The sequence below is a fragment of the Peromyscus leucopus genome, chromosome 20, assembly GCF_004664715.2.
Source record: "Peromyscus leucopus breed LL Stock chromosome 20, UCI_PerLeu_2.1, whole genome shotgun sequence".
In the NCBI taxonomy this organism is placed as follows: Eukaryota; Metazoa; Chordata; class Mammalia; order Rodentia; family Cricetidae; genus Peromyscus; species Peromyscus leucopus.
Window position 1 is genome coordinate 3,954,842 of NC_051080.1, and position 25,379 is coordinate 3,980,220.

Consider the following 25,379-nt stretch of genomic DNA (forward strand, 5'->3'; position numbering starts at 1 on the left):
AAAACGTGCCACCAGGCCTGGCCGTGAACTTTCCCCTTAAAACAGCCCCATTGCTGGAAAGATGGCTCAGCAATGAAGAACACTTGTCGATCTTGGAGGACTGTGGGTTCAGTTCCCAGCATCCATATAGTGGTTTGTAAGTGTCTGTAACTTCAGAACAGGGGATCTAACACATAGGGGAAACAGAAAATCCCAGAATCTTAGAGCCGAACTACAATAAAATGGCCCCCCTCACCCCCAAGAAAGCTTCTGTTCCAGTTCTGATGGCCAAACTAGAGGGGGCAGCAGATAAAATACTGAGGAGAACAAAGAGCAACAGATACACACCACCTGGAGAAAAGGAAACCAGTACTGCTTTTGGATAATTTTATTTTTTTTCTAATTTTGTAATTTTAATTTCCCATAGCACCTTGGCAATGTTGAAAACAAATACAAATACAAAGATGTTCATTTTAACAGATTATGCATGAGTATGTGCCACACCAGTTTTGGGAGGGGTGAGGGGATAGTTTTAACAGGGACAAGTCTAAGCTACAGACAGAACAGAAGCCAGGTAACTGGTTCTGACACCTCACTCCCCCAACATTTAAGAGATATCACTCAAGGGACACCTGAATCAGCTGAAAAAACAAAAACAGAACATCAATGTGGATGTCTCTTTACATTACTAATCAGTGTTCTGTGCTATAGAACTGAAAACAGAATACTTGGCCCACAGCTCACAGACATCGGAGCCTCACCTTTAGGACAGTCTAATAAGACATAACAAATTGTTAGTTTAAAAATAAACATTAAGTTATTTAGTAATCAGGTCACTTTGAAAAGAGAATTCTAAATGTCCTCATTCAGCTAATAAAAACTGAAATGTCCATGCATCTTGAAAGCCCAGACTAGCTACGTAGTATATGCCAAAGAGTCTAAAGTTAGATTAATACCCACCAAATTGTAAGGAAATATAAAAAATTAGAAAAAATCCATCATATATTATATTTATATATATTTACGTATTAAAAAAAACCCTCAAAAGGAATATACTGTTTGATTTTTATCTTTTCCATAAAAAGCCAGAATTGATACTCTTAAAATATGGTTAATATATATTGCCAACACAAACATCAGGAACTGAATCCCAGTGCTGTTCAACTGTGTCAAAGTAAAACCAGCAAACATGTAAGCCACAAGACTGATTATTAAGGCCATACAACTAACAAAACTAGAGAAAGTGCTCCTAACTCTTAAGTAAGATTTTCTGGTTCTCTTTATCCTAAGGAAAGCTACTAACTTAATTCCAACCCTAGGTCTTTGCAAAGCAAATCTGGTTATTTAAAAAGAAAAAGGAATGTGAAATATTGAAGCTACCTTAACTTTAGGAACTAAAAATAAATTAAAATTCTGCATATCCTAGATTATATGCAAAATATGCAGGTAAGACAACAACAAACCCCTCATCATTGAAAGGTCTCATCTGTCTCCAAAATACAGCGGGGTAAAAATTTAGATGGATCTCTATTTTAAATGCCATTGACTGTATTTGGAAAAATTGAGATTCCTCAGATTATAGACAGATATCTGATATTACCAAGACAGAAGACAAGAAGGTTCTGCCGTGCCCCTCTGCCTACCTTCTCTACGAAGCGCAAAGTGTGAACCTGTGTGACTTTTGCTCTGTTCATAATGCACTATTGTAGCATGCATTCAATATCACTTTTGTCTACTTTTGGCCTTCAACAATGCAGGGAAATATTAAGTCATAGGGTGAAGAGAAAACTTTGATATTTAAATTTCCCCATCTAAAGAACCAATAAATAGCTGAAATACAGTGAACACCAACCCAATTGGCTTGAATAGTAACAATGGGCAAAAGCCAGTTCCACACAACTCACAGGCATCATTTACACACAAAACCTAAATCTGCTGCAATAAAATAACTGTCAAATACACACTGTGAATATATATATGTTACATATTCATTCTCATTACACCCCAACCCCACACACACACCCATCGAATGGGAGCTATTTAGAAGTACTGAGGAAAATTAAATCAAAAATCCTATGCTTAAAAAAAATTTCTATACTCAGTATTTGGAGAAAAAACAAGAACATACTTGTGGTTTTTTTTTTTGTTGTTGTTGTTGTTTGTTTTTAAGGAAAATTTTCTTGAATTTCAATCAGAACCTTTTAGAAGTTGTGGTATAGCTCAGTGCTGGACACATATGGAGCCTGTGCAAGGTCCCGGGTTCAAGGGCAGCACTGTAAAAAAGCAACCTGTGGCGTTTTAGAAGTTAAAAGACTACCAGTGAATCACATAAGCTTACAAGAAATTGGAAACTAACATCTGTGACACATTTAAACAAACAAAACAATTTTTCTTCATTTTAAGTGCAAAAATAAAGTTTATCATCTTTACCAAGTGATTTTTGCAAAATGTTTATTCTATTAATCCACTGCATTCATAGGATGTTAACACTTTAAATGTTTATCATTTCTAAGTAAACGAGAATAAACACTTTTATCATAGATGTAGCTAACGATTATTAATACTTTTTAAAGGATCTAAAGTTCTCCCAAATTTTAGTACAGGTAGTTTTATTGTATGTTTCATCTAGTAGATGATTAAAAAAATAGTATGTAGAAATAATCATTTCCAACTGAGCAAATATACCATGTTATCAACCCACCAAATCAAAAGCACTTGTCAAGTTGAATAAGTTACAAAGAAATAATTCTGGTTACACGGATCGTGCAGTGTTTTCAAAGCTTTTAAGAATTACCCACTAACACAAATCTCTGACACTTAAAGAGTTGGAAGGTAATTTTCACAGTAATGTAATTTTAACTTCCATTTACATTCATTTTAAATATATTACTACGATGTTTATGTCACAATGTTGCTTTCCAGTGTTCACAATTTACAGTTTCAATTTGTACATACGAAACTCACTAATATAAGGGACAGTTCTTACTATTGTAAACTATCCCTAAGCAGAAAAATAAACCACCACCCTACATAGAACTATAAAAATGGTATGACTTAAAACGATTAATGCAACATGGTTTATCATTTTTGAGCTGTTTTCTAAACACCAGTATGTAAACTCGCCTATTGAATATATGACAGCTACAACTTTATTCACGGAGAAATTATGCATTTACTTTCTTCAACCATTTTTCTCACTTTATCTCAAAAATTCCCTGACTTGCTGTTCTTAGTCAGTGAATTCCAAACTCTATTTTTTGGAGGAATGGGGGCAGAAAGATGCCAAATATTGTAAAAAGAAAAAGTCCCCCAAATAAATTCTTAAATTTTTTTCTCTTTTACATTGCTTCATCTTTCATTCTTTCTTTTCATCCTTTTTTTTTTTTCTTTTTTCTTTTTTTGAGACAGGGTCTCTCACTAGGCAGGCCTGCATGGACAGGATCTCACAAAAACCAGGCGGGCCAGGAACCCAGATCCACCTGCCCTTGCCTCTGAAGCTGGAATTGAAGATGTCTGCCACCACACCCAGAAGCACTTTGTTTCATTTTTAACACCAATACAAATAAATTAATGGCAGGCCAGTACCGTTCTGGGATCTAAAATTCTAATTTCTTTAATAGAAGAATAAAATCTTTCAATAATCCATTATAATATTTAGGATAGTTATATGATTTGATCAAATTGGTCAAAGTAGTGAGAAACCACAATCCAGGAAATGGTTGGTTATTTTGCTTCTGGGGGTGAAAAGTCAAAGAACAGAGACAAATAAACAACTAAGAAAAAAATTTGTCTCCCATTTTAAAGAGAAATGGAAAAAAAAAGTCACAGGGCAGTTTGAACCTCTGAAATCTATTTGACCTATCCAGTATTCAGGTCTAAAACAGAATTTTTTCAATTTTTTTTGAATAATCTCTATTCTTTTCTTGAATATCAAACTGATTGGTAGTCACAGCTTCACACACAATCAGAGCTTAATAGCTAGCTCAATACAATACAATATTAGTAATGTCAAAAAACTAAATTCCAAACTACAAAAAAAAAAATCTACTCAAGTATTACATTCAGTTTTTAAATCATTTACTAACATGACAACAGATTTGGCTTAAATCACGTTTGCACACACTCATACCCAGAACAGACACCCCAGCTACTGATCTGCTTTGCAACACAAGGCCATTTAGTCAAGAGATGGCATTCTTCAAGCCAAACTTTAAATAGATTAAAAAAAGTAATTTCTAATTTTTACAGAAATGTCAAAATTTCTTCAAAAAATATTTTCTCTCACTCCCTCGTCTCCTATACTGAAGGATGTATAATGTTTTTTTGTTTTCTCTCCCAAGCTAAATCTGAACCCTCAAAATTGATTCCAGGCAGAAAATCCCTGCAAATTAAAATCAAAAACAAAAATAGAAAATTATATTTATATATATGTGTATATATATATATTTATATATATTTATACTGATTGGAATCCTCCAGCATTTGAAAAACGTTTAGAGATGAATTTTGGGCTCCTCTTACAATTCCAAAATCCATTATTTAAGGACATACTTCCCATCTTTCCTGGCTACTTCCTCCCTCAAGAACAGTTCAATATAGGCTCAAGTTTAATGGGAAGAGAGAAGTTTCTGAGTGGTTTTGTTACGGTTTGTTTTTACTTTGGTGATCTGGGTGGCACCAACTGCTCCTTCCCATTACGTCGAGTCACTCCCTGAGGTGTAGCCCTATGGCTAAACTGGCGTCTCTGTTCCCTGATTTTTCCAGCGGCTCCCCTGGGAATGGCATTGCCTCGGAAGCCAGAATGGTCCTTACTAGCCCTTGTTTCTGGTTTGTCCTGTGCTTTTTCAACAGGCTTCTCGGGAGCTCCGTTCTCTTCATTTCTGGTGGGAGACACGACATTGGATCGAAGTTCCCGTAGTGGCTGTACAGGAACTGGAGATGGCTCTTTAGGAGGCTTCTGACACACTTCAGCATAACTTAACTTTCGAGGTTCCTTTAAAAAGATACAAAAACCAATTATGGTGCATATTTCTGGCTTTAAATAGAGGACAGTAATGTTACTGTCTAGGAAAGGAGAATATGTACCCTCATGTACACTGCTATAGTGTATAGTTAATGCCTTTGCAATTTCTCTAAAACTTTTTACTTAAACTTAAAAAAAAACTTATTGTGTTTTTCGAGACAGGGTTTCTCTGTGTAGCCCTGGCTGTCCTGGAACTCTCTCTGTAGACCAGGCTGACCTTGAACTCAGAAACCCTCCAGCCTGCCTCCTAGGCGCTGGGATTCAAGGTGTGCACCACCACCACTGCTTCTCTGTGTTCCTCCCCACAGTTCACATATGGAGTTGTTAGATTTGTATGAATGAGCCAGTTCTCTTTTGTACTCCAAGGATCAAGTTTGGGTTGCCAGGCAGAGGTAGCGCACACCTCTCATTCAGGAGGCAGAGGCAGTTGGATCTTTGTGAGTTCAAGGCCAGTTTGGTCTATAGAGCAGGTGCCAGGACAGCCAGGACTACACAGAGAAACCTTATCTGTAATTAACAAAGCAATGAAAAGCAAAGCAAAATCAGGTGTAGCTGGAGGGCTTCTCTCCAGGTTCCCCAATCCCCGCAGTCCCACAATCCACTTATAAAATAATCACTCAGACGCTTATATCACTTATAAACTGTATGGCCGTGGCAGGCTTCTTGCTAACTGTTCTTTTATCTTAAATTAACCCATTTCTATAAATCTATACCTTGCCACGTGGCTGGTGGCTTACCAGAGTCTCTACATGTTGCTTGTCCTGGTGGAGGCTGCAGTCTCTCTCTCAGCCTTCCGCTTCCCCGAATTTTCCTCTCTCCTTGTCCCACCTACTTCCTGCCTGGCCACCTACTTCCTGCCTGGTCATTGGCCATCAGTGTTTTATTTATATAGAATGATATCCACAGCATTTCCCCTTTTTTCTTTTTTTAAAAAGTAAAGTTTTAACTTTAACATGGTAAAATTACATATAACAAAACAATTATCGAGCAAGAATTACAGTTACAATATTAAAGAAGATGTCCTATCTATCTTATATTTGTGAGTTTAAGGTTTTATATCTAACTTATCTTTTGTCATAACTGAGGAAATTACAACTATCTAGTTTTTAACCACATCAAAGACCTGAGAAGGAACATAATGGTACCTGAGAAATGGTAGATGGATGCAAGCAACTTTCGGGAATCTTGCAAGAGTAGACCAAGACAGCTGGCAGCCTGGACAGTCACCTAATGTTTCTCAGCATTGTTAGTGCATTCAAATTGGCTACAGGCCTAGAGTATCTGACAGACCATTTTTAGAAGCAGGAATTCTGAAAGACCATCTTACCCTGTCTTGGCAGAGTACAGTGGTCACTTTCCTTGTGTCCCGCTTGTCTAGAAAGGACAGCATTGCATTTGTACTGTCAACCATCAAGGCAAGGGCAGTTCTTTGCCCCGTAGGCCATTTTGTGCCAAAAAGACAAACTTCCAAATGGAAATGTCTTAGAAGCCCAACATTTTCTCGGGATCAATTGGTGCAGCCAGGAGCAATTGTGTCTCATGTCAACAGAATTTTAAGTTATTTAAATGCCATATTCTCTAGGTCTATGAAGTGTTTGAAGATTACCTATCTATCTGAAATATATCTATGTATACCTAGAAGACTTAACTAGCATGGCTACAAATATGATTATCATAGATGACTAATTATTAATCTATTTTTAATTATCCATTACAATTTTAAATGAGTTAAACATAATATCTCAAGCATAGAAATATATATATATATATATATATATATATATATATATATATATATATATATATATACAGTATAACAATTAACTTCAAGTTTGTATCAATAAACTAAAATTTATACCAATGTAAAACATTTTAAACATAAACTAAAATCTATACCAATGTAAAACATTTTAAACAAGTTGTTCTTTAAAAGTAGGTTGATTAATCCTGGACCCTGGATAGTGGAGATCGATTGTGCAGAGCTCCAGAGAACACCGCTGGATTGCGATACACTTTCCCCAGACCCCCGCGACCTATCCATTCCTTCATTTGTAAGTCATCCACTAAATAAATCTTCCTTTTAACTACGTGGAGTGGCCTTTATAATTTTCCCCAATAATCAGGTTGTCAAGCTTGCTGACAAGCACCTTTATCTGCTGAACCATCTCACTAGCCCATTCACTTAAATATAATTATTGTGATGTGTGTGAACATGGTACAGCATGTATGTGATCAGGGGACAGATTCTGAGAGTTGGATCTTTGCTTCTACCATGGGTTTGGGGGGATCAAATTAGATCTGCAGGCTCTCTGGGCAAGATTATACCCACAGAACCATCTTGCCACATCTTGACTCAATAATTTTAGTTGAGGAATTTTGCAGAAGGATACTTTTTTCAGCTTTATCTATATTGGTAAAAGCACCAGATATAACCATGGCCTAAATCCGTAACATTTAAGGGCAGGTTAAATTGTGTGTGTGTGTGTGTGTGTGTGTGTGTGTGTGTGTGTGTGTTGTACTTGCCTGCATATCTGCTTGTGGAAGCCAGAGAAGAATGTTGAGTATGTTCCTCTACTGCACTTCACCTCATCTCTAGAGACAGTGTCTTGCACTGAACCTGGAAGTCACTGAGCCCAAGGTCCTCCAGCACTGAGGCTCTAAGTGTGTACCACTTCATTTAGCTTCTGTGGGGATGCTGGAGAACCATTGGGTTATCTCCTCAGCCCCAAATGATTAAATAATGATGAAATAAAATGATTCCACTGCTATTCAGAGGCCTGTGCCTGAGCCGCCACAGCAGCTCCAACCACTCACCATCTGCTCCTCCCCATCTGGGGAGGTCAGCCCCTAGCTCACCATGTTGTAGCTTCCTAGCTCACCCATGCTCCCCTCACAGCTGCCAAAGTACATTATATTCATTTTGAAAATGTCATAATGAAACATATTATTTTACATATGCTAATAATTTATAAAACATGCTAATAAAAACAGTAAAATAAGAATATTAAGAAGGTTGATGTCTCTAACACCATCTTTAAAATTATAAATTTACCATAACTCCCTAAGTAACTTCCTTTAACTGTAACATAGATAAAATAATGACTTCAAACTTTTTTAAGGGGGAGGGGGCACAGGATCTCATTCTATAGCCTAGGCTAGCATCAAATTCACTCTAGTTATGGCTAGCTTTGATTTCATTGAGATCCTCCTGCCTCAGCCTTTAGAGTGATGAAATTTCAGTCATGCATTATTAATGTCTGCCCTCCTTTTATTAGTAATACAGGCAGTCCACATTTAGAATACTCCCAAATGACTCTGCTCTAGCAAGGTGTTATGTGAAAAAGTAGTTTAAATTCTCTGTGTAACCTTGTCTGTCCTGGAACTCCCTCTGTAAACTAGGTTGGCATCAAACTCACAGAGATCCTCCTACCTTTGCTTCCCAAGTGCTGGGATTAAAGACGTGTACCACCACTGCCAGGCTGTTAAATAAGCTGGGCAGTGGTGGTGCACACCTTTAAATCCAACACTCTGCAGCTGAATCTCGAGTTCGAGGCCAGCCTGGTGTATAGAGTGAGTTCAAAGACAGCCAGGACTGTGTTAGATAGAGAAACCCTTTCTCAAAATAAATAAATAAATAAATAAATAAATAAATAAAAAATAAACATATATAAAAATAAATAAATAACAAATTTCTCTGTCTTGTGTTTGTGTAGACAAACATGTGCCATGGTGGGTCCATGGTGGTCAGAGGACAGTTATGCTTGTGGGAGTCAGTTGTCTTTTTCTACCAAGTAAGCCCCAGATGTTAAACCCAAGACAGCGTGGCACCAGGCACATTTACTCACTGAGCCATCTTGCCAGATCTGAAAAATAAGTTTTACCATCCTCATATAAACTACTCAAATTACCTGGAGACTCACAGCTGTGGGTGTGTTTACGTTACTATTGCAAGGTGAAGCAGTGTCTGCCCTTGATGGCTTTGTAGAGGCTGGAGAAGAAACAGGTACAGTCATGTGACTGAGACCATCCTTTGGAACTGCAGAATCCTCCATCTCATCTTTCTCTTGCTGAGTTGTGCTAAAGAAAAGAAAGATATTAGGTGATATTAGGCTTGGTTTAAGACACAGGAGCAGCGGACCTATCACTGAGAACCTCGGCGGGGAAGTGGGGTGTCAGCTTCCTTGAGTGGTGGCCCCAGGCAGGGGATCCAAACCCCAGAATCAGCTCTAACCCATGCCCATGTGAGCAGCAGTACTGGACTCAGTGGGTTATGAAAAAGAAGAGTTAGGAAAGAGAAAAATAAGGGTAGATATGATCAAAAGACATAAATGAGACCCTCAAAGAATAAACACAAAATATGCCCCATTTTTAATAATAAATAAGTCTCCTCTTACCTAAAATATCTAAATTTTTACTTATTTGTATTTGGTTTTCTGAAATAGGGTCTCACTATATAGCAGCCCTAGAAATCTTGGAATTCCCTATGTAGATAGGCTAGCCTCAAAACCAGAAACTACCTGCTCCTGCCTCCCAAGTTTTGGGATTAAAGGTGTGTGCTACCACATCTGGTTTATTTATTTATATGTATTTATTATTTCCTTTATGTGGATGTGTGTTTTGCCTGCATGTTTTGTACCACATGTGCCCACAGAGGTCAGAAAAGGGCATCAGATCCTCTTTGAACTAGAGTTACAGATGGTTATGAGCACCGAATGTGTGCTGGAAATTGAACTACAGTCCTTTGGAAGAACAAATGCTCTTAAATGCTGAGCCAATTATCCAGCAAAGGTTTACTGGGTTCTTTAACAAGAAAAGTATGTGTTCTCAACTTCTGAGCAATCTCACCAGCTCCACCTCCAACCCCTTGAGAAGGGGTCTCCATGTGTGTAGTCAAGGCTGAACTCAAACTTGTAATCCTCTTTACTCAATATTCAAAGGGCTGAAATTACAGCTATGTGCTACAAGCTGAAGAAAAAGTAGTTTAATATTGAAGTACTCTGTGAAAAAGAAAAAAAGCACCTTAATGCAGGAGGCTCAGCTGTACAGGAAGGACCAGGACTTCTGCTGAGTTGCTGGGCAGAAGCACAGTCTGTCTGTTCATCCTCTGCAGGCACTGGGCAACTCACTCTCAAGTCTTCACTGTCCTAAAAGTCAAAAGAAGAGAGTTTGAATTACATCTGAACACATTATTAAAGAAGATAAACAACTGTGCAACAACTACTGACAGTATGCCCAGCTATCACTCAACCATGATGAGGAACGATCCTGTTCTACACTATGAATTCGTATTACTCTCACTGGTTAATAAAAAGCTGACAGGCTGCTGGGCAGGAAGTTAGGTGGAAAAAACCAACTGAGGAGGATGGGAAGGACGGTGGAGGCAGGAGATACCAGCCAGGTGCAAAGGGAATAGGACATGAATGTGCCATGCTAACCAAGGTACCGCCAAGTGGCAGAGCATATGTAAGAAATATGGGTTTACTTAAATGTAAGAGGTAGAGCCAGGAGGTGGTGGCGCACACCTTTAATCCCAGCTCTTGGTAGGCAGGGCCAGGCAGATCTCTTCGAGGCCAGCCTGGTCTATAGAGTGAGTTCCAGTACAGGCACCAAAACTACACAGAGAAACCATATCTTGAAAAACACAACACAAAACAAACCAACCCCACCCCCCCAAAAGGGTAAGAGCTAGTTAGTAATAAGCCTAGGCCATTAGCTGGGCATTTATAATTAATAGTTTGCTTTACTGAGTGTTTCTTTGAGAGTGGCTGTGGAGCACAGAAACTTCCATTTACACAACCAGCAGTAAGACTGCTTTACACTGTAATAGAGGCTCAGAAGCTGGGTGTGGTGATTCACACCCTTAATCCCAGCACTCAGGAGGCAGGAGCAGGAGGAACTTTGTGAATCTGAGGCTGGTCTACTCTACAGATTGAGTTCCAGGACAGCCAGGGCTACACAGAGAGAAACAACAAACAGTTAAATAAATACAGTTATCATATGACTTTTCAACCATGCCATCCAAAAGTAATTAAAACAAACAAACATCAAACGCCCAATGTGGCTGGAGAGATGGCTCAGAGGTTAAGAGTACTGGCTGCTCTTCCAGAGGACCTGAATATAATTGCCAGCAACCACATGTGGCTTACACCTATCTGTAATGAGATGTGGTACCTATATACATACAAAATAAATAAACCTTAAAAAAAAATGTGCCCAAATAACAATGAAATTTATCTTACAGTTAAAAAAAAGTCTAGCCAGGCATTCCGCCCATACCTAGAGCTACAGGAAATTTCATATAAATAATCACCATAGCACCATCTACATGAGCCAAAAAGGGAAACAACCCAATGCCAATCCAGTGGTAAATGTATAAACATAACCAAGTAGTATTTAAAGAACATGACCCTTGAGGACACTGTTAAATAAAAATAAGTCATTCCACAGAAAAGTAAACACTGCATTACTTCATTTGAGATACCTACAGGAGTCAGCTCATAAAGATAAAGCAAAGGACTGGTTGCTGGGGGAATAGGGGAAACAAGACTGCAAAGATGAGTTCTGGATAGCTGAGCACAATGGCCGACTCTAGTCTCCAAATACTTGAGAGGCTAAGGCAAGATTACCACAAGTAAAAGACTGTAAATAGATCCTAACACTTGAAAGAGAGTCAGGAAAGTCAGGAATTGGCTATATGGTACATAGTAAGGTTGAGGCGAACCTGGGCTGTATGATACTCAATCTAAATAAAACAGAATGGAAAATAACTGAAAACCATTAAAGCTGAAATGTCATTTGTAATAGATGTAACTGACAGAGGATTAGTATCCAGATCACATTAAAACAAAACAAAACACCCACAAATTTATATAAAAAAAGAATCTAGTAAAAACAAAAACTATGGGCCGGGCGGTGGTGGCGCACGCCTTTAATCCCAGCACTCGGGAGGCAGAGCCAGGCGGATCGCTGTGAGTTCGAGGCCAGCCTGGGCTACCAAGTGAGCTCCAGGAAAGGCGCAAAACTACTCAGAGAAACCCTGTCTCGAAAAACCAAAAAAAAAAAAAAAAAAAAAAAAAACTATGTCAAACACTAGGAACTTACTTAAATTTAAGTAAGGGAAGAAAGAAAGAGAGCAAACCACATCCAAATCAAACCAACCAACTAAATAAACAAGTAGCCAGGCCCACAAGAACCACACACATTAAACAATATACTGTCTAGGGAATGACTGGCAAACTGAGTTGCAGAGACCAGTCTGAAACCTGTTTCCCTATAGCTCCTAAACAAAGAAAGGCTTGTAAGTTATTAAAAGGCTTTAAAAGCAAACAGTGTGCTTTAGGATGGCTCGGTTGGTAAGGTCCTTGAGGTCTAAGATGAAGGAAAGAGTCTGATCAGTAGCACACTCATCGACAGCTGAGTGTGGTGCCTTGTGTCTGTATAATCCTGGCATTGGGAGGGTGGAGATAGGGACATTCCTGGGGCTCATGGCCAGGCAGCTCAGTCTAACAAACAAGCTCCAGTTCAATAGAGGCCCATCTCAAAAATAAGGTAGACCATATTTGGTGAGAAATGACCTCTGGCACATGCATATGTGCAAACAAATACACTCAACCACATACAAACCCACTGTACCATCCCCTACCCCACATCCTAAATATACAAATTAGAAAACAAAACAAAATATGTGGCAGAATCTGGCCCACAGGCCTTAAATATGTATTACCTGGCTCCTTAAAGAAAGTCTTTGTCAACTCAGGGGTAAAAGGAAAGCAAGAAACTATCACTCCCCAACCAAAATAGTGCTTTTCTGTAAGAAGACCCAAGTAAGAGCAGATGAAGAGGGATACACATGTTGCTGCTGTACTGAGGGTGTTTACAACCCACAATTGAAGAATGGGATTCTGGGAGAAGCACACATTATTATGGTCCTTTCAAAATGTTTATACATGCCAACTGTGATTGCAAAGACCTGCAATCATAGAGGTAGGAACAGCTTGTAGTAGATGGCTATTTTATGTGTCTCTTTAACCATGATAGGTTCTAATTTGAAAACAGTCTAATTTGATTGTAAAGTAAAAAAAGTATATACTTCAGAACTGCTGAAATAGCTAGCATTTTCATATATATATTTATCAATGTGTGTGTAGACATATACTTGAGACAGGGTTTCTCTATGTATCCCTGGCTTTCCTGTAATTCAGAGATCCACCTGAGTGCTGGGATTCAAGGCACGCACCACCACTGCCTGGCCCAATATATTTTTTAAATATGTATTTTTATTATTTTTTAAATGACATGTATTTGTGTGTAGGTACATCATGTGAGTAAGGTTGCCTCAGAGGCCTGAACTGTTAGATTCTCTGGAGACAGTTACAAGTGGTTGTCAGCCACCATATGTAGGTGCTAGGAGCCAAACTCAGGTCCACTGCAGATCAGTAGGAACCCAACCACTGAGCCATCTCTCCAGCTCTATTTTTTAATAACAGGAACCAATGAAATACCTTTAAAATTTGATTGAGAACTATACTCAGAAGAAAACCTGATAAACGTGAGAGAAGAAAACCATTTTTAGTCAGAAAATGTATAGATAATCCTCTTTCCTTTCCGGACTGCTTGAACCTCCCCGGCCTAATCACTCCTCTCTTCATCCTTCTTGCCCCTCTTTATTTCCTCACTTCTCTATTTATTTATTTATCAGCTATTTAATTCTTCATGATAGGGGTTCTCTGTGTGTAACCCTGGCTGTCCTTGAACTCAGAGATTTGACTGTAAAGTGCTAGGATTGAAGGAGTGTGCCACCATAACCTGGCTAATATGGAACATTACTACAGCCTCCCCCTTTCTTACCACTGTTGAATATTTCCCCTCTTGTGCCCCATTTTTCTTATACTCTCTTTCCATTTTTCCTTTCCTAAGTACTTTCATCCCTTCCCTCCTGACCATCCATCATCCCTCCTCTTTGCCTAAATAGATAAAATTTGAAAGGAAGAGGAACTTTATATTTAAGGTTTGTAATCCCAGCACCCAGGAGAGTGGGGAGAAGAAGAATCACTGTTGCGGGTCAGCTGGCTCTACACAGCAAGTTTCAGGTCATCTCTGTTAGTCAGGCAGTCAGAGGTATGGGGTGGGCACAGTGGGTAAAGTAATTACCACGAGGACTGACCACCTGAATCTGAATCCTCAGAAGCCACACAAGGCTGGCTGCAGTATGTGCACACAGATGAATCACTGTGGAGATGAGACAGACAGAAGGAAAACTGCAGAGGGAACAAGAGAGACCATCTCCAACACGGTGGAGCGAGAAGGCTGCCACCCAACCGCGTCGTCTAGTGGCACGCTGCTCCCGTGCTCGCTTGCATTCGGGCCCACCCCCCCTTCTCTCCCTCTCTCACGTGTGCGCGTGCATACACACACACACACACACACACACACACACACACACACACACACACACACACACTCAGGAGTAGCATGTATATATGTGTACTTAAAGCCCAAAAGCCAAGGTTTTAAGAGTAGAAAGTAACCTGTGATGAAGAAAGTTCTATCAGTCATGCATGTAGAAGGCGCTGGCTGTACAAAAACCAACCAAACAACAAAACTGCCCCCGCGCCGCACCAAAGAGACTAACCACTGTATACCACAAGTCTCAAACCCCTGAGAAGCGGCTTCTAAATCACGACATATTCTAGTCTACCTGGCAATCTACTTTACTTGATGTATCTTATCACCAATGACAACCCTATCCATAGCAATGTGAATTTGACATAATAAAAGGAGGGGGGAAAATCTGACGTTAAATGTAGTTTCAGGGATTGCTGTTCTGCATTATAAGATACATTATGTCTATGCACTATTATAATTAAAACAAAATTAGGGCTAGGGAGGCGGCGCAGGGGGTAAACTGCTCGATGCACAAGGCTGGCACTGAACCTCACTGAACACACAGTGAAGGAGAACTGGCTGTCCTCTGACCTCCACAGATGTGCGCTCTCCCACACACCTATACATACAGAAATAAACCTAAACAATTGAAGGTAGAAAACAAGAAAATTTATGAGACCTGTGATTCCACATATGAAGAGAGGCCCACACTCAAAAATACTGTGGCACCAGTCAATAAGACAAAAAGACAGCCAACAGATGGGAAAAGATCTTCACCAACCCCACATCTGACAGAGGATTGATCTCCATAGTATATAAAGAATTCAAGAAACTAGACATCAAAATACTGAACAGTCCAATTAAAAAATGGGCTAAAGAGCTAAACAGAGAATTCACAAAACAAGAAACACAAATGGCTGAAAGACATTTAAAGAAATGCTCAACATCCTTAATCATCAGAGAAATGCAAATCAAAACGACTCTGAGATACCACCTTACACCTGTCAGAATGACTACGATCAAAAACACCAATGACAACCAATGTTGGAGAGGATGTGGAGCAAAGGGAACACTCCTCCACGGTTGGTGGGAATGTAAACTTGTACAACCACTGTGGAAATCAGTATGGCGGTTTCTCAGAAAATTAGGAATCGAACTACCTCAAGACCCAGCCATCCTACTCTTGGGCATATACCCAAGGATTGCTGATTCATACCATAAAGATACATGCTCAGCTATGTTTATAGCAGCACTATTTGTAATAGCCAGAACCTGGAAACAACCTAGATGCCCATCAACAGAAGAATGGATGAAAAAAATGTGGTACATACACACAATGGAATACTACTCAGCAGAGAAAAACAATGAAAGCATGAAATTTACAGGCAAATGGATGGAACTAGAAAAAATCATCCTGAGTGAGGTAACCCAAACCCAGAAAGACAGTTATGGTATGTATTCACTCATAAGTGGATTCTAGATATAAAATAAAGAACAATCAGACCACAACCCATAGAACCATGAAGGCTATATATATAGCATGGAGGTCTCTAGGACGACTGTGGCTTATAATAAATTTCAGTTTTACTTAATTATTGAAAAAAAAAGCCAAATGAATGGAAACACATGAACTATGAACCAAAGGCTGAGGGGTCCCCAGCTGGATCAGGCCCTCTGAATAGGTGAGACAGTTGACTGGCTTGATCAGTTTGGGAGGCAACTAGGCAGTGGGACCAAGTCCTGTGCTCATTGCATGAGTTGGCTGTTTGAAACCTGGAGCTTATGCAGGGACATTGGCTCAATCTGGGAGGAAGGGACTGGACCTGCCTGGACTGAGTCTACCAGGTTGATCGCAGTCCTCGGGGGAGGATTTGCCCTGGAAGAGGTGGGAATGGGGGGTGGGCTCGGGGCAAAGGGAGGGGGTTGGAGGGGGGAGAATAGGGGAACCCGTGGCTGATATGTAGAACTGAATGGTATTGTAAAATAAAAAAAAAATTTTAAAAAAGTAAAAAAAAAAAAAAAAAAAAAATACTGTGGCACATGCCTACAATGCCAACCCTAGGGGCAGGAGAACAGAAAATTTAAGGCCAGTCTGGGATATGCAGCAAGTCTGCGCCCAAAGTAGATGTGTACACTGGTTGGCATCTACTTAGAAAGACTGAATTGACCAAGTTAGCTCAGGATTCATTACATCACTAGTTAAGTACAGGCCCTTTGTGGAAATGACACCTCGTCTCCTTTCAGCTGAACTACCAGACTGAGCTGACTGACACAAAAGCCAAGGACACTTTCTTGACTTTTTGGAGTTTTATTATACACCTTTTTAAAGCTCTTGAAAAATGGTGAAAACTACAGTAATTGAAATGCAAATATGAATTTAAACAATCACCCTGATAAACTTAACATATAATCCCACAAACGAGAAGAACAGATGGGATGCTTCAGTGCTTACCTTTTCTTTGCAGACACCTTTAACAACATCAGACATTCTATTCTCCAAAACAAGTTCATCTGGCATTCTTGACGAACTTCCAGGTAGAGGAGGAAAATTTGTAGCTAATAAGTCAAACTTTGGTGTTGGAGCCTTTGCTTCAGGTGTTGAAGGCTGGGGTCTCTAAAAAAACAAACCATTCAACAGGTCACGTGCCTAATGCTTTCTCTAATCCTCTACTCCAGAAGCTTAAAAGACTTGTAAAGGACACAGAATTAACTCTTTATAATTCCTGGTTCCCCACCTCAGTCTTAGCTCCCTCTTCTGTTTTCCTTTTCGTTTTTTGATTTTTGAGGCCAGATCTCAAACTCCCAGAGATCTACCAGCCCCTGCCTCCAGAGTGCTGGGATTAACAGCTTGTATCACCATTGCCCGGTCACACCAATGCTCCTTCAAGCCAACTTTTAGCCTTTGATGCTGTCTTTTTTTTTTTTTTTTTTAATTTATTTTATGTACATTGGTGTGAAGGTGTCAGATCCCCTGGAACTGGAGTTTCAGGTAGTTGTGAGCTATCAGGTCAGTGCTGGGAATTGAACTCAGGACCTCTGGAAGAACAGCCAGAGCTCTTAAGTGCTGAGCCATCTCTCCAGCCCCGATGCTATCATTTTTAACGTATTATATCTAAACCCACCCATCCATCCATCCATCCATCCATCCATCCATCCATCCATCCATCCATCCATCTATCCAAGCTTGTGCCTTTCTGTTTAATCCTCTTGAGCGCTGAGATTACAGGTATGCTTCGTTCCGCTGCCTTGTTTTCCCTCCTCAATAGTTGATGGCTACTTGAGGATTCACAAGAATTGCTACAACTGACGTGCTTTGTCTACATTTTTAAATGTAGTCAGGGCTTGTGGCGGTTTAAATAGGAATGGCTCTCACAGACTGGTGGCCCATAGGGACTGCCATTATTAGGAGGTGTGGCCTTGTCAGAGGAAGTATGTCACTATTGGGGGGTGGGCTCTGAGGTCTCACACGATCAAGCACACCCAGTGTGGGAACACAGTTCTCTCAGTTGCCTGTGGGTCAAGAATTCTCAGCTCCTTCCCCAGCACCATGTCTGCCTGCATGTCACTATGTCCTGCCATCATGAAATGGACTAAATGCTGAAACTATAAGCTAGTCCCAATTAAATGTTTTTGTTTTGAAGATTTACTGTGGTCATGGTGTCTCTTCACAGCAACAGAAACCCTAAGACAAGGGCTAAAGCTTCATGACTGCCCATAAAAATAAAGTCATAAATAAAACAATTGAGCATAATTCCTGGCTAAGCATACATGAAGCTTGGATTTGTTCCTTAGCAAATTAAAAATAATGTGATCCAACACCTGGGAGGCAAGAGATCAGAGACTTGGACTTTGATCCTTGAACTCCTGATCCTTCTGCTTCTATCTCCGAAGAACTAGGACCATGCTTGGCTTATATAAATAAAGATTTCCCTCCCTCCCTCCCTCTCTCCCTTCCTTCCTTTCCTCCCTCCCTCCTTTCTCTTTCCTTCCCTCCCTCCCTCTCTCTATCTTCTCCCAACTCCTTTCTTTTGAGACAGGGTTTCTCTGTCTAGTCCTGGCTGTCCTGAACTTACTCTGTACATCAGGCTGTCCTTGAACTCAGAGATCCACCTGCCCCTGCCTCCCAAGTGCTGAGATTAAAGGTGCGTGCCACCACTGACTGGCCAGATTTTCTTAATCTATACTTTTAAAAAAATTCCACTTGTAGGGATCTATGATGGTTAGTTAGTTTTGTCTGAAGATTTGTTTTATGTGTAAATGTCTATCTGCATGCATGTCTGTGAACTACATGTCTGATGCTTGTGAAACTCAGAAAAGGGTGTTGAATTCACTTGAACTGGGTTACAGACAGTTGTGAATTACCACATAGGTGCTGGAAACTGAACCAAAGCTCTCTGGATGAACAGAGCTCTCTGGATGCTCTTAAGCTCTCTAGCCTGTTCATCTTCGTTGTTCTTTTTTGAGACAGGGTCTCATTTTGCAGCTCTAGCTGGCCTGGAACTCTCAAGAGATCCACCTGCATCTGCCTCTGCCATGTAAGCGATGGGATTAAATATGTGTGCCTCCATGCCTGGCCATTAATTTTAAATGTCAACTTGACATAACCTAGTCACCTGCAAGAGAGTCTCAATGAGAATCTGACTCCATCGGGTTGCTTGAAGAGATGTGGAAGAATCCACCTAAAATGTGGACAAGACCAAAGGACATGGAAGGAGAAGAACTTTTCCATTACTTGGACTTCACCCACCTTGTTGATGCTGATGCTTCTGCTATTAGAACCAGCTTCTTTGGGCCTCTAATTGGAACTGAAGCCCAAGAGGTCTCCAGGAACCCTCGAAGCTCAATGCCAGATCTGGACTGCTGAGGCTCTCAGTCTCACAGACTCAACAAGTACTAAGTTTTTGGTCTCTCTGATGCAGGACAGCTATGACTGGACTCCAACAGTGCTGTATAAGTACAGCTAATAGACTACCCTTTAATATGTTTCTTTAGAGAACCCTGACTAGTACAGTTTTCCTTTAACTATGCCTAGACATGGAGAATGATCACTACACACAAGGTTATGCCTTGGATCTAAAATGTCCCCATAATACCATGTGCTTTAATACATAGCTCAGTTGACAGTACTGTCTGGTTGTGGGGACTGACTTCCTGAAGTAATTATTTGAAGGTGAACCTTTGAAGGTTATAGCCGAGCTTTACTCCTTTTTTAACTTTGGCTTGCTAGAACTTGCCTTGTAGCCCAAGCTGGCCTTGAAACTGAAGATCCACCTGCTGCCTCTGTCTTGAGTCCTTTTTAAAAATTATTATTATTACTATTATTTATTTGTTTCATTTTATTTTTGTTTTTTGAAACAGGGTTTCTCTGTGTAGCTCTGAAGCCTGTCCTGGAACTTGCTCAGTAGATCAGGCTGGCCCTGAACTCACAGAGATCCACCTGGCTTGGCCTCCTGAGTGCTGGGAAGAAAGGTGTATACCACCAGCGCCCAGCCCTAAAACATTATTTTTATGATTTCTTGTGTATGGGTGTTTTGGTTAGTTATATGTATGTCTGTGTACCACATGTGTGCTTGGTGAACACAGAGGCCAGAAGAAGGCATTAGATCTTGTGGCACTAGAGTTGCAGATAGCTGTGAGATAAAGTGTGGATGCTAGAAGCCAAATCAGGACCAGCAAGGAGTAGCAAGTGCACTTCACTGCTGGGCCATGTGCCCTTACCCTACCTCTAGTTCTGTGCCCTTAGCTTCCAAGCCGTGAGGAGCCATGGTCTCCTGCTCCCTCTGCTATGGAGCCACTTCAATTCCCCTATCTTCCCTACCATGGACCTAAAAACTACAAACCAAAATTCGCCTTTCCACCTGTAAACTGCTTCTGTCTGGTCACAGTGAAATCAGGTAAAATTAATTAAGGAGGTTATCACTGCATTACTGATACCAGTGCTGTTTATGAGCAACAGACAGGTTACCAGGCTTTCTTAATGTAGCAGGCTTTCTCGGACCACCAGGCCTCAAATCATGGAGGCTTATTTTTAGTTATGAATGCTTGGCCTTATAACTTAAATTATAATTTTCCTGCTGTTCCTGGGTCTGGCTGGTGGCTCCCTGGCTCAGGATGTCTCCCTCTCTTACCTCTCGAGCCTAGATTCCTCCTCCTACTTTATCTTCACGCCAGCCCTGCCTAGCCCTCCACTGCCTAGCTATTGGCCATCAGCTTTTACTAGACCAACTTTCTACGTATTTGGGAAGCTGAGGCAGTAAAATTGGGTTGAAAGCCAACATGGGCTACACACAAAGATCAAGTGACAATAACATAATAAACCTTCCAATTTAATTTCCTCTCCTGCTATGCAACCCTGGCTGGACTAGAACTTACTCTGGAGACTAGGCTGGCATGAAGTGCCTGTTTCTGGGAGCTGAAACACCTTTAACTGAATATGCTAGATATTAAATATTAGCAATACAACCTCAAACAGCTAATTAGCACTCGAGTGTGAACGTATAAATTGTGGTGGTATTGTGTTCCTCAAAATATTGTGTACCTTAATAAACTTATCTGGGGTCAGAAAACAGAAAAGCCACTAGTTAGGCAGTGATAGCACACACCTTTAATCCTAGCATTCCAGAGATAGAAATCCCTCTGGATCTCTGTGAGTTCAAGGCCATATTGGAAAAAGCCAAGCATGGTGACACACGCCTTTAATCCCAGAAAGCCAGGCTTTAATCCCAGGGAGTGATGGTAGAAAGAGAAAGATACATAAGGCGTGAGGACCAGAAACTAGAAGCATTTGGCTTGGTTAATCATTTGGCTGGTTAAGCATTCAGGCTTTTAAGCAGCAGTTCAGCTGAGAGCCATTGGGATGAGGACACAGAAGCTTCCAGTCTGAGGAAACAGGACCAGCTGAGGAATTGGCAAGGTGAGGTTAGCTGTGACTTGTTCTGTCTCTCTGATCTACCAGCATTGACCCCAATAACTGGCCTCAGGTTTGATTTTATTAATAAGAACTTTTAAGATTCCTGCTACAATAAATGACTTTCAGATCAATATCAGGCTCAATTATTTTTGTTTGAATAATTAACAAAATAAAACCAGAAATGAAAGACAGACCAAAGGAAAAAGAATTCTAAAGATACAAAGATGAAAACACTTACTGGGATCCTGTCATCTTCTCTTCGTCTCCGACCTCTGAAAAGCGTTCTCCTTTGAACAAGAGAAAAAGAACCCAGGTCAAATTCTTGAATACATGCACTTATTTCCTATGAAAGATTTTACTTAAAGTACTGACATGTTCAAAATTGGTGTTATTCCTCCACTGTTACTAAGGAGTGAAGTAAATTCTTCTGAAGAGATCTTGAGCTAATCCACAAAAAAGTTCACTACTGCCATCAAAGTTAGCTGGACCCACTTCTATTAGCAATACATTTTCCACACAAGAAGCATTTTAAAGTCTAATTTAGCCAGAGTAGACAAAACAGAACTCCACTTACAGGTGAGAAGGAAGGAGAAAGTCAAAGGAGAAGGCAGGGCCAGACATGGGAGAAGCACACCTCCAATCCCAACCCTCTCAGAAGGCAGAGGGAGATGAATCTCTGAGAGTTCTGAGGCCAGCCTAGTTTCTACATTGCAAGTTCCAGGCCAAGCAGGGGTAAGAACAAACCAAAACAAGCCCCCCTCCAAAGACCTCCCACTGACTCAGAGGTGAAGGTGTAACTTGGTGGTGGTGCTTAAATGAGATGTTTGACAACATTTGTTCAAATGCCTAGCATTGCCAAACCCTCACCTCAAAACTAAAACTAAGTCTTCCCAAGTCCTATTAATTAATTTATAAGAACAATGAATTCATTTAAGATATTCACACAGCAATAATTAATACAAGAACAAAAATCATCAGATGGTTTTCAACATTAAAGATGAACATTTTTTTTTTAAGACTTATTTATTTATTATGTATACAGAAGAGGGCATCAGATCTCATTACAGATGGTTGTGAGCCACCATGTGGTTGCTTGGAATTGAACTTAGGACCTCTGGAAGAGCAGTCAGTGAGTGCTCTTAACCTCTGAGTCATCTCTCCAGCCCAAGATGAACATGTTATGACTAAATAATTTTTATATATACAACAGTTCCTTACCTGCCTCTACCAAAGTCCCCATTCTGTTCCATCTGTAAAATGGGAGCCTCCTTTGGAAGGTAAGTTTGTTCTTGATTCCCTGTTACTGTAGGGTTATGCCGTTCCGAGAGAAAGTTCCTTGAACTAGATCTGCTCAATGGTCCATCCCCCAAAGACACAGAGCCCTCTGTTGAGTGTTCTGAACCACTGGATGACCTAAAATGAGGCTTCACACTAGAAAAGATATACAAAGGGTAAGTCAAGAAAATGTTACAGCTCTGGTGCAATATTTTTAAGAAAAGGTAAAGGAATTTGCATATCATGTAATGTGTTTGACAAAATTTGGGGAAAAAATCTGAAGTTCTAGATAAAGCTACCTCAACATCAAAATCAGTAAGTACCAAGTCTGATGGGTCACATCTTTAATCTCAGCACTAAGGTCAATTTGGTGTACATAGGTTTTCCAGGACAGACAGACAGCAATAGAAACAAAGCCACAGTTAGGATTTTACTGTTATCTTAAAAAAAAAACAACAAAACACCAGGCTTTACATTTACTAATAAAGCTGTAACAGGTATCTGAGTAAGGGTAAAACCACCAATGGGAGCTAAAAAATAAAAACAACCCCACACATTCTTGTATGAGGTGACCAAAAACACTATATTTGTTTTTATCTACTTATAATCACACACATGGGAAAATGCTATTTATTAAGATTAGAGGAAAATACTGAATTCCAGAAAAGACAGGGCTACAAAGACCTTATCTCATAACAAACAAACAACTAAAAAAGGGCAGTGGTAGTATATGCATTTAATTCCAGCACTCAGGAGGCAGTAACAGGTGAATTCAAGGCCAGCCTTGCCTACAAATAGAGTTCAGAGAGCTACATAGTAAGACCCTATCCCAGAAAAACAAACAAACATTAAAAACAAAACCTAAGTAAGGACCTTGGGTCTATAGCAAATTAAAAAGTATGAGATTTATAATTGGTGCACTGTTTGCAGTCTATATGTCCCATTTCTTACAACCTGTTTCTAAAGATATCAATTGACCCTATCAATAACATGTTATTTCTTGGCTTTCTGAGCAGATTTAAAATACCACAAATAATTAGAACATAAAAAGGTATTAATTTCAATCACTTTTCCAACCAAACCAAAAATCACAACTCTCCCCCAACAAGCCTCATACTTTATGGACAAAGCCTTAATTTACTCCCTAGTAATGGAAAGCCAGGTTAAATTTTTTGCAAGTCAGTCTAAAATGATGCTACCAAAAATATTTCATTAAGTTTGAAGGCAGCCTGGTCTACAGAGCTAGCTAGTTCCAGGTCAGCCAGGGCTACACAGAGAAACCTTGTCTCAGAAAACCAAAAAATTTTCATTATAAAATGTTTTAAAAGTAATGAAAATTACAGTATATTCTTTAAAGAACTTTTAGAGTAGTTACCTATTTTTTCTGAAAATAAGGTAAATTACAATGCTCACATGGAGTTTAGAAACTCATTCACCAAAATTCACCATGCACTGTACAGGTCTACTACAAAAGTTTATTAACTTTAAAGAGCCCTCAGGTCTCATAATCTTACCTCTCACTGAGAGGGACTTAACATTCACAGTCTAGGCACCAAAAGGGTGGAGGATGAAAAAAGGAGAGAAAGCACAGTAGAAAACTGTCTATCCCGTGGCAAGTTAGTTCATTCTCTTCATCACTGGGCTATCAAAAGTTGAAAGAAATGCTGCAAAAAGGTACTAAACTGGAAGTGGAGTGTATGCCTGTAAATCAAGCATTTGAGAGGTGGATGCAAGAGTCTAAAGGACATTCTTGACCACATTACATGTTTCTGAGCTAGATATTATGTATGAAAAAAAAAAACAAAAAAATATAAACCATACCAACAAAACTCAAACATATACATAAATACAAAATAACCAAGCTGAGAAGAACAAAAAGTAGTGGGTGGTGTATGGCTTTAATCCTACTACTTGGGAGGGAGAAGCCAGCCTGGGGCAGGGAGTTATAGGAGGGCCATGTAGAAAGACTCTCTGACACACATATACACTGTCTCTCCCCCCACCCCTCCCTTTTCCTCCTGCTTCATTCAGGGGAAAGAGCAAAACAAATGCTCAAAACAACAATCCAAGATCCAAACAAAAGCCATATACAAACCTGAGGGGACAGGGGCCTTTAACCGAAAAAGACCTGGCTAACCATCACTTCTTAGAAGCAAGAAAGAAACAAGGATTGGGCTGGCAGTGAAAAGCTAGTATCTCAACATCTAAGTAAGAAAGTACTCCTATTATTTCTGTAGGAGATGGCTAAGCAGGTGAACATTTGACCTTGGGAACCCATACAAAGCTATATGGGGTGGCATAAGTAATCTTAATGTGCCTTTGCAGACATGGGAAGCAGATAAGAGACCTGCCGAGAGACTCAAGGGCCAGCTAGACTGGATGTATACAGTGGTAGGAAGAAGTGGAAGGTAAAAACTGACTTCTCAGAGTTGTCCTTTGACCGCCACATGCAATGCACACAAGAAAACACAAAAGAACTGTACATACATCATGTGCACACTTCTCTTTTATTGTGCTGGAGATTATAAAATCCAAGGCCTTAATAAAGCAAGGGGAGAGAGTACTACCACTGAGCTACATGCCTATGTCGAACCCTGTAGGTTTGGTTTTGTTTGTTTTGTCATTTTTATTATGTTAAGTGTATGGATGTTTTGGCTGCACGTATGTCAGTGGAGATCAGAAGAGGGAGGCAGACCCTCCAAAACTGGAGTCATGGATGGCTGGGAGCCATGGAGGTGCTTGGAATCAAACCTGGGTCTGCCGGAAGGACAGCCAGTGATGCTCTCAAGGGTCAATCAGCCTCTCAGC

General features: G+C 40.1%; 1 protein-coding gene across 3 annotated transcripts in view; it reads right to left on the bottom strand.

Annotated features, from left to right (window-relative positions):
* Positions 1-352: 352 nt before the first annotated feature.
* Positions 353-25,379, bottom strand: part of Larp4 (La ribonucleoprotein 4) — a 65,280-nt gene continuing 40,253 nt past the window's right edge. For 2 of the 3 annotated variants that reach the window (XM_028874589.2, XM_028874588.2), the window contains exons 11-16: positions 22,515-22,727; positions 21,535-21,583; positions 16,839-17,000; positions 10,022-10,146; positions 8,911-9,079; positions 353-4,972 (exon numbers count right to left, since the gene is read on the bottom strand). In XM_028874589.2, coding sequence (XP_028730422.1) covers positions 4,634-4,972; positions 8,911-9,079; positions 10,022-10,146; positions 16,839-17,000; positions 21,535-21,583; positions 22,515-22,727 — 1,057 coding nt within the window. In that variant the 3' untranslated portion in view covers positions 353-4,633. Of the gene's footprint in view, positions 4,973-8,910; positions 9,080-10,021; positions 10,147-16,838; positions 17,001-21,534; positions 21,584-22,510; positions 22,728-25,379 lie in introns of those variants that run through there. The other variant, XM_028874590.2, reaches the window with a different exon arrangement.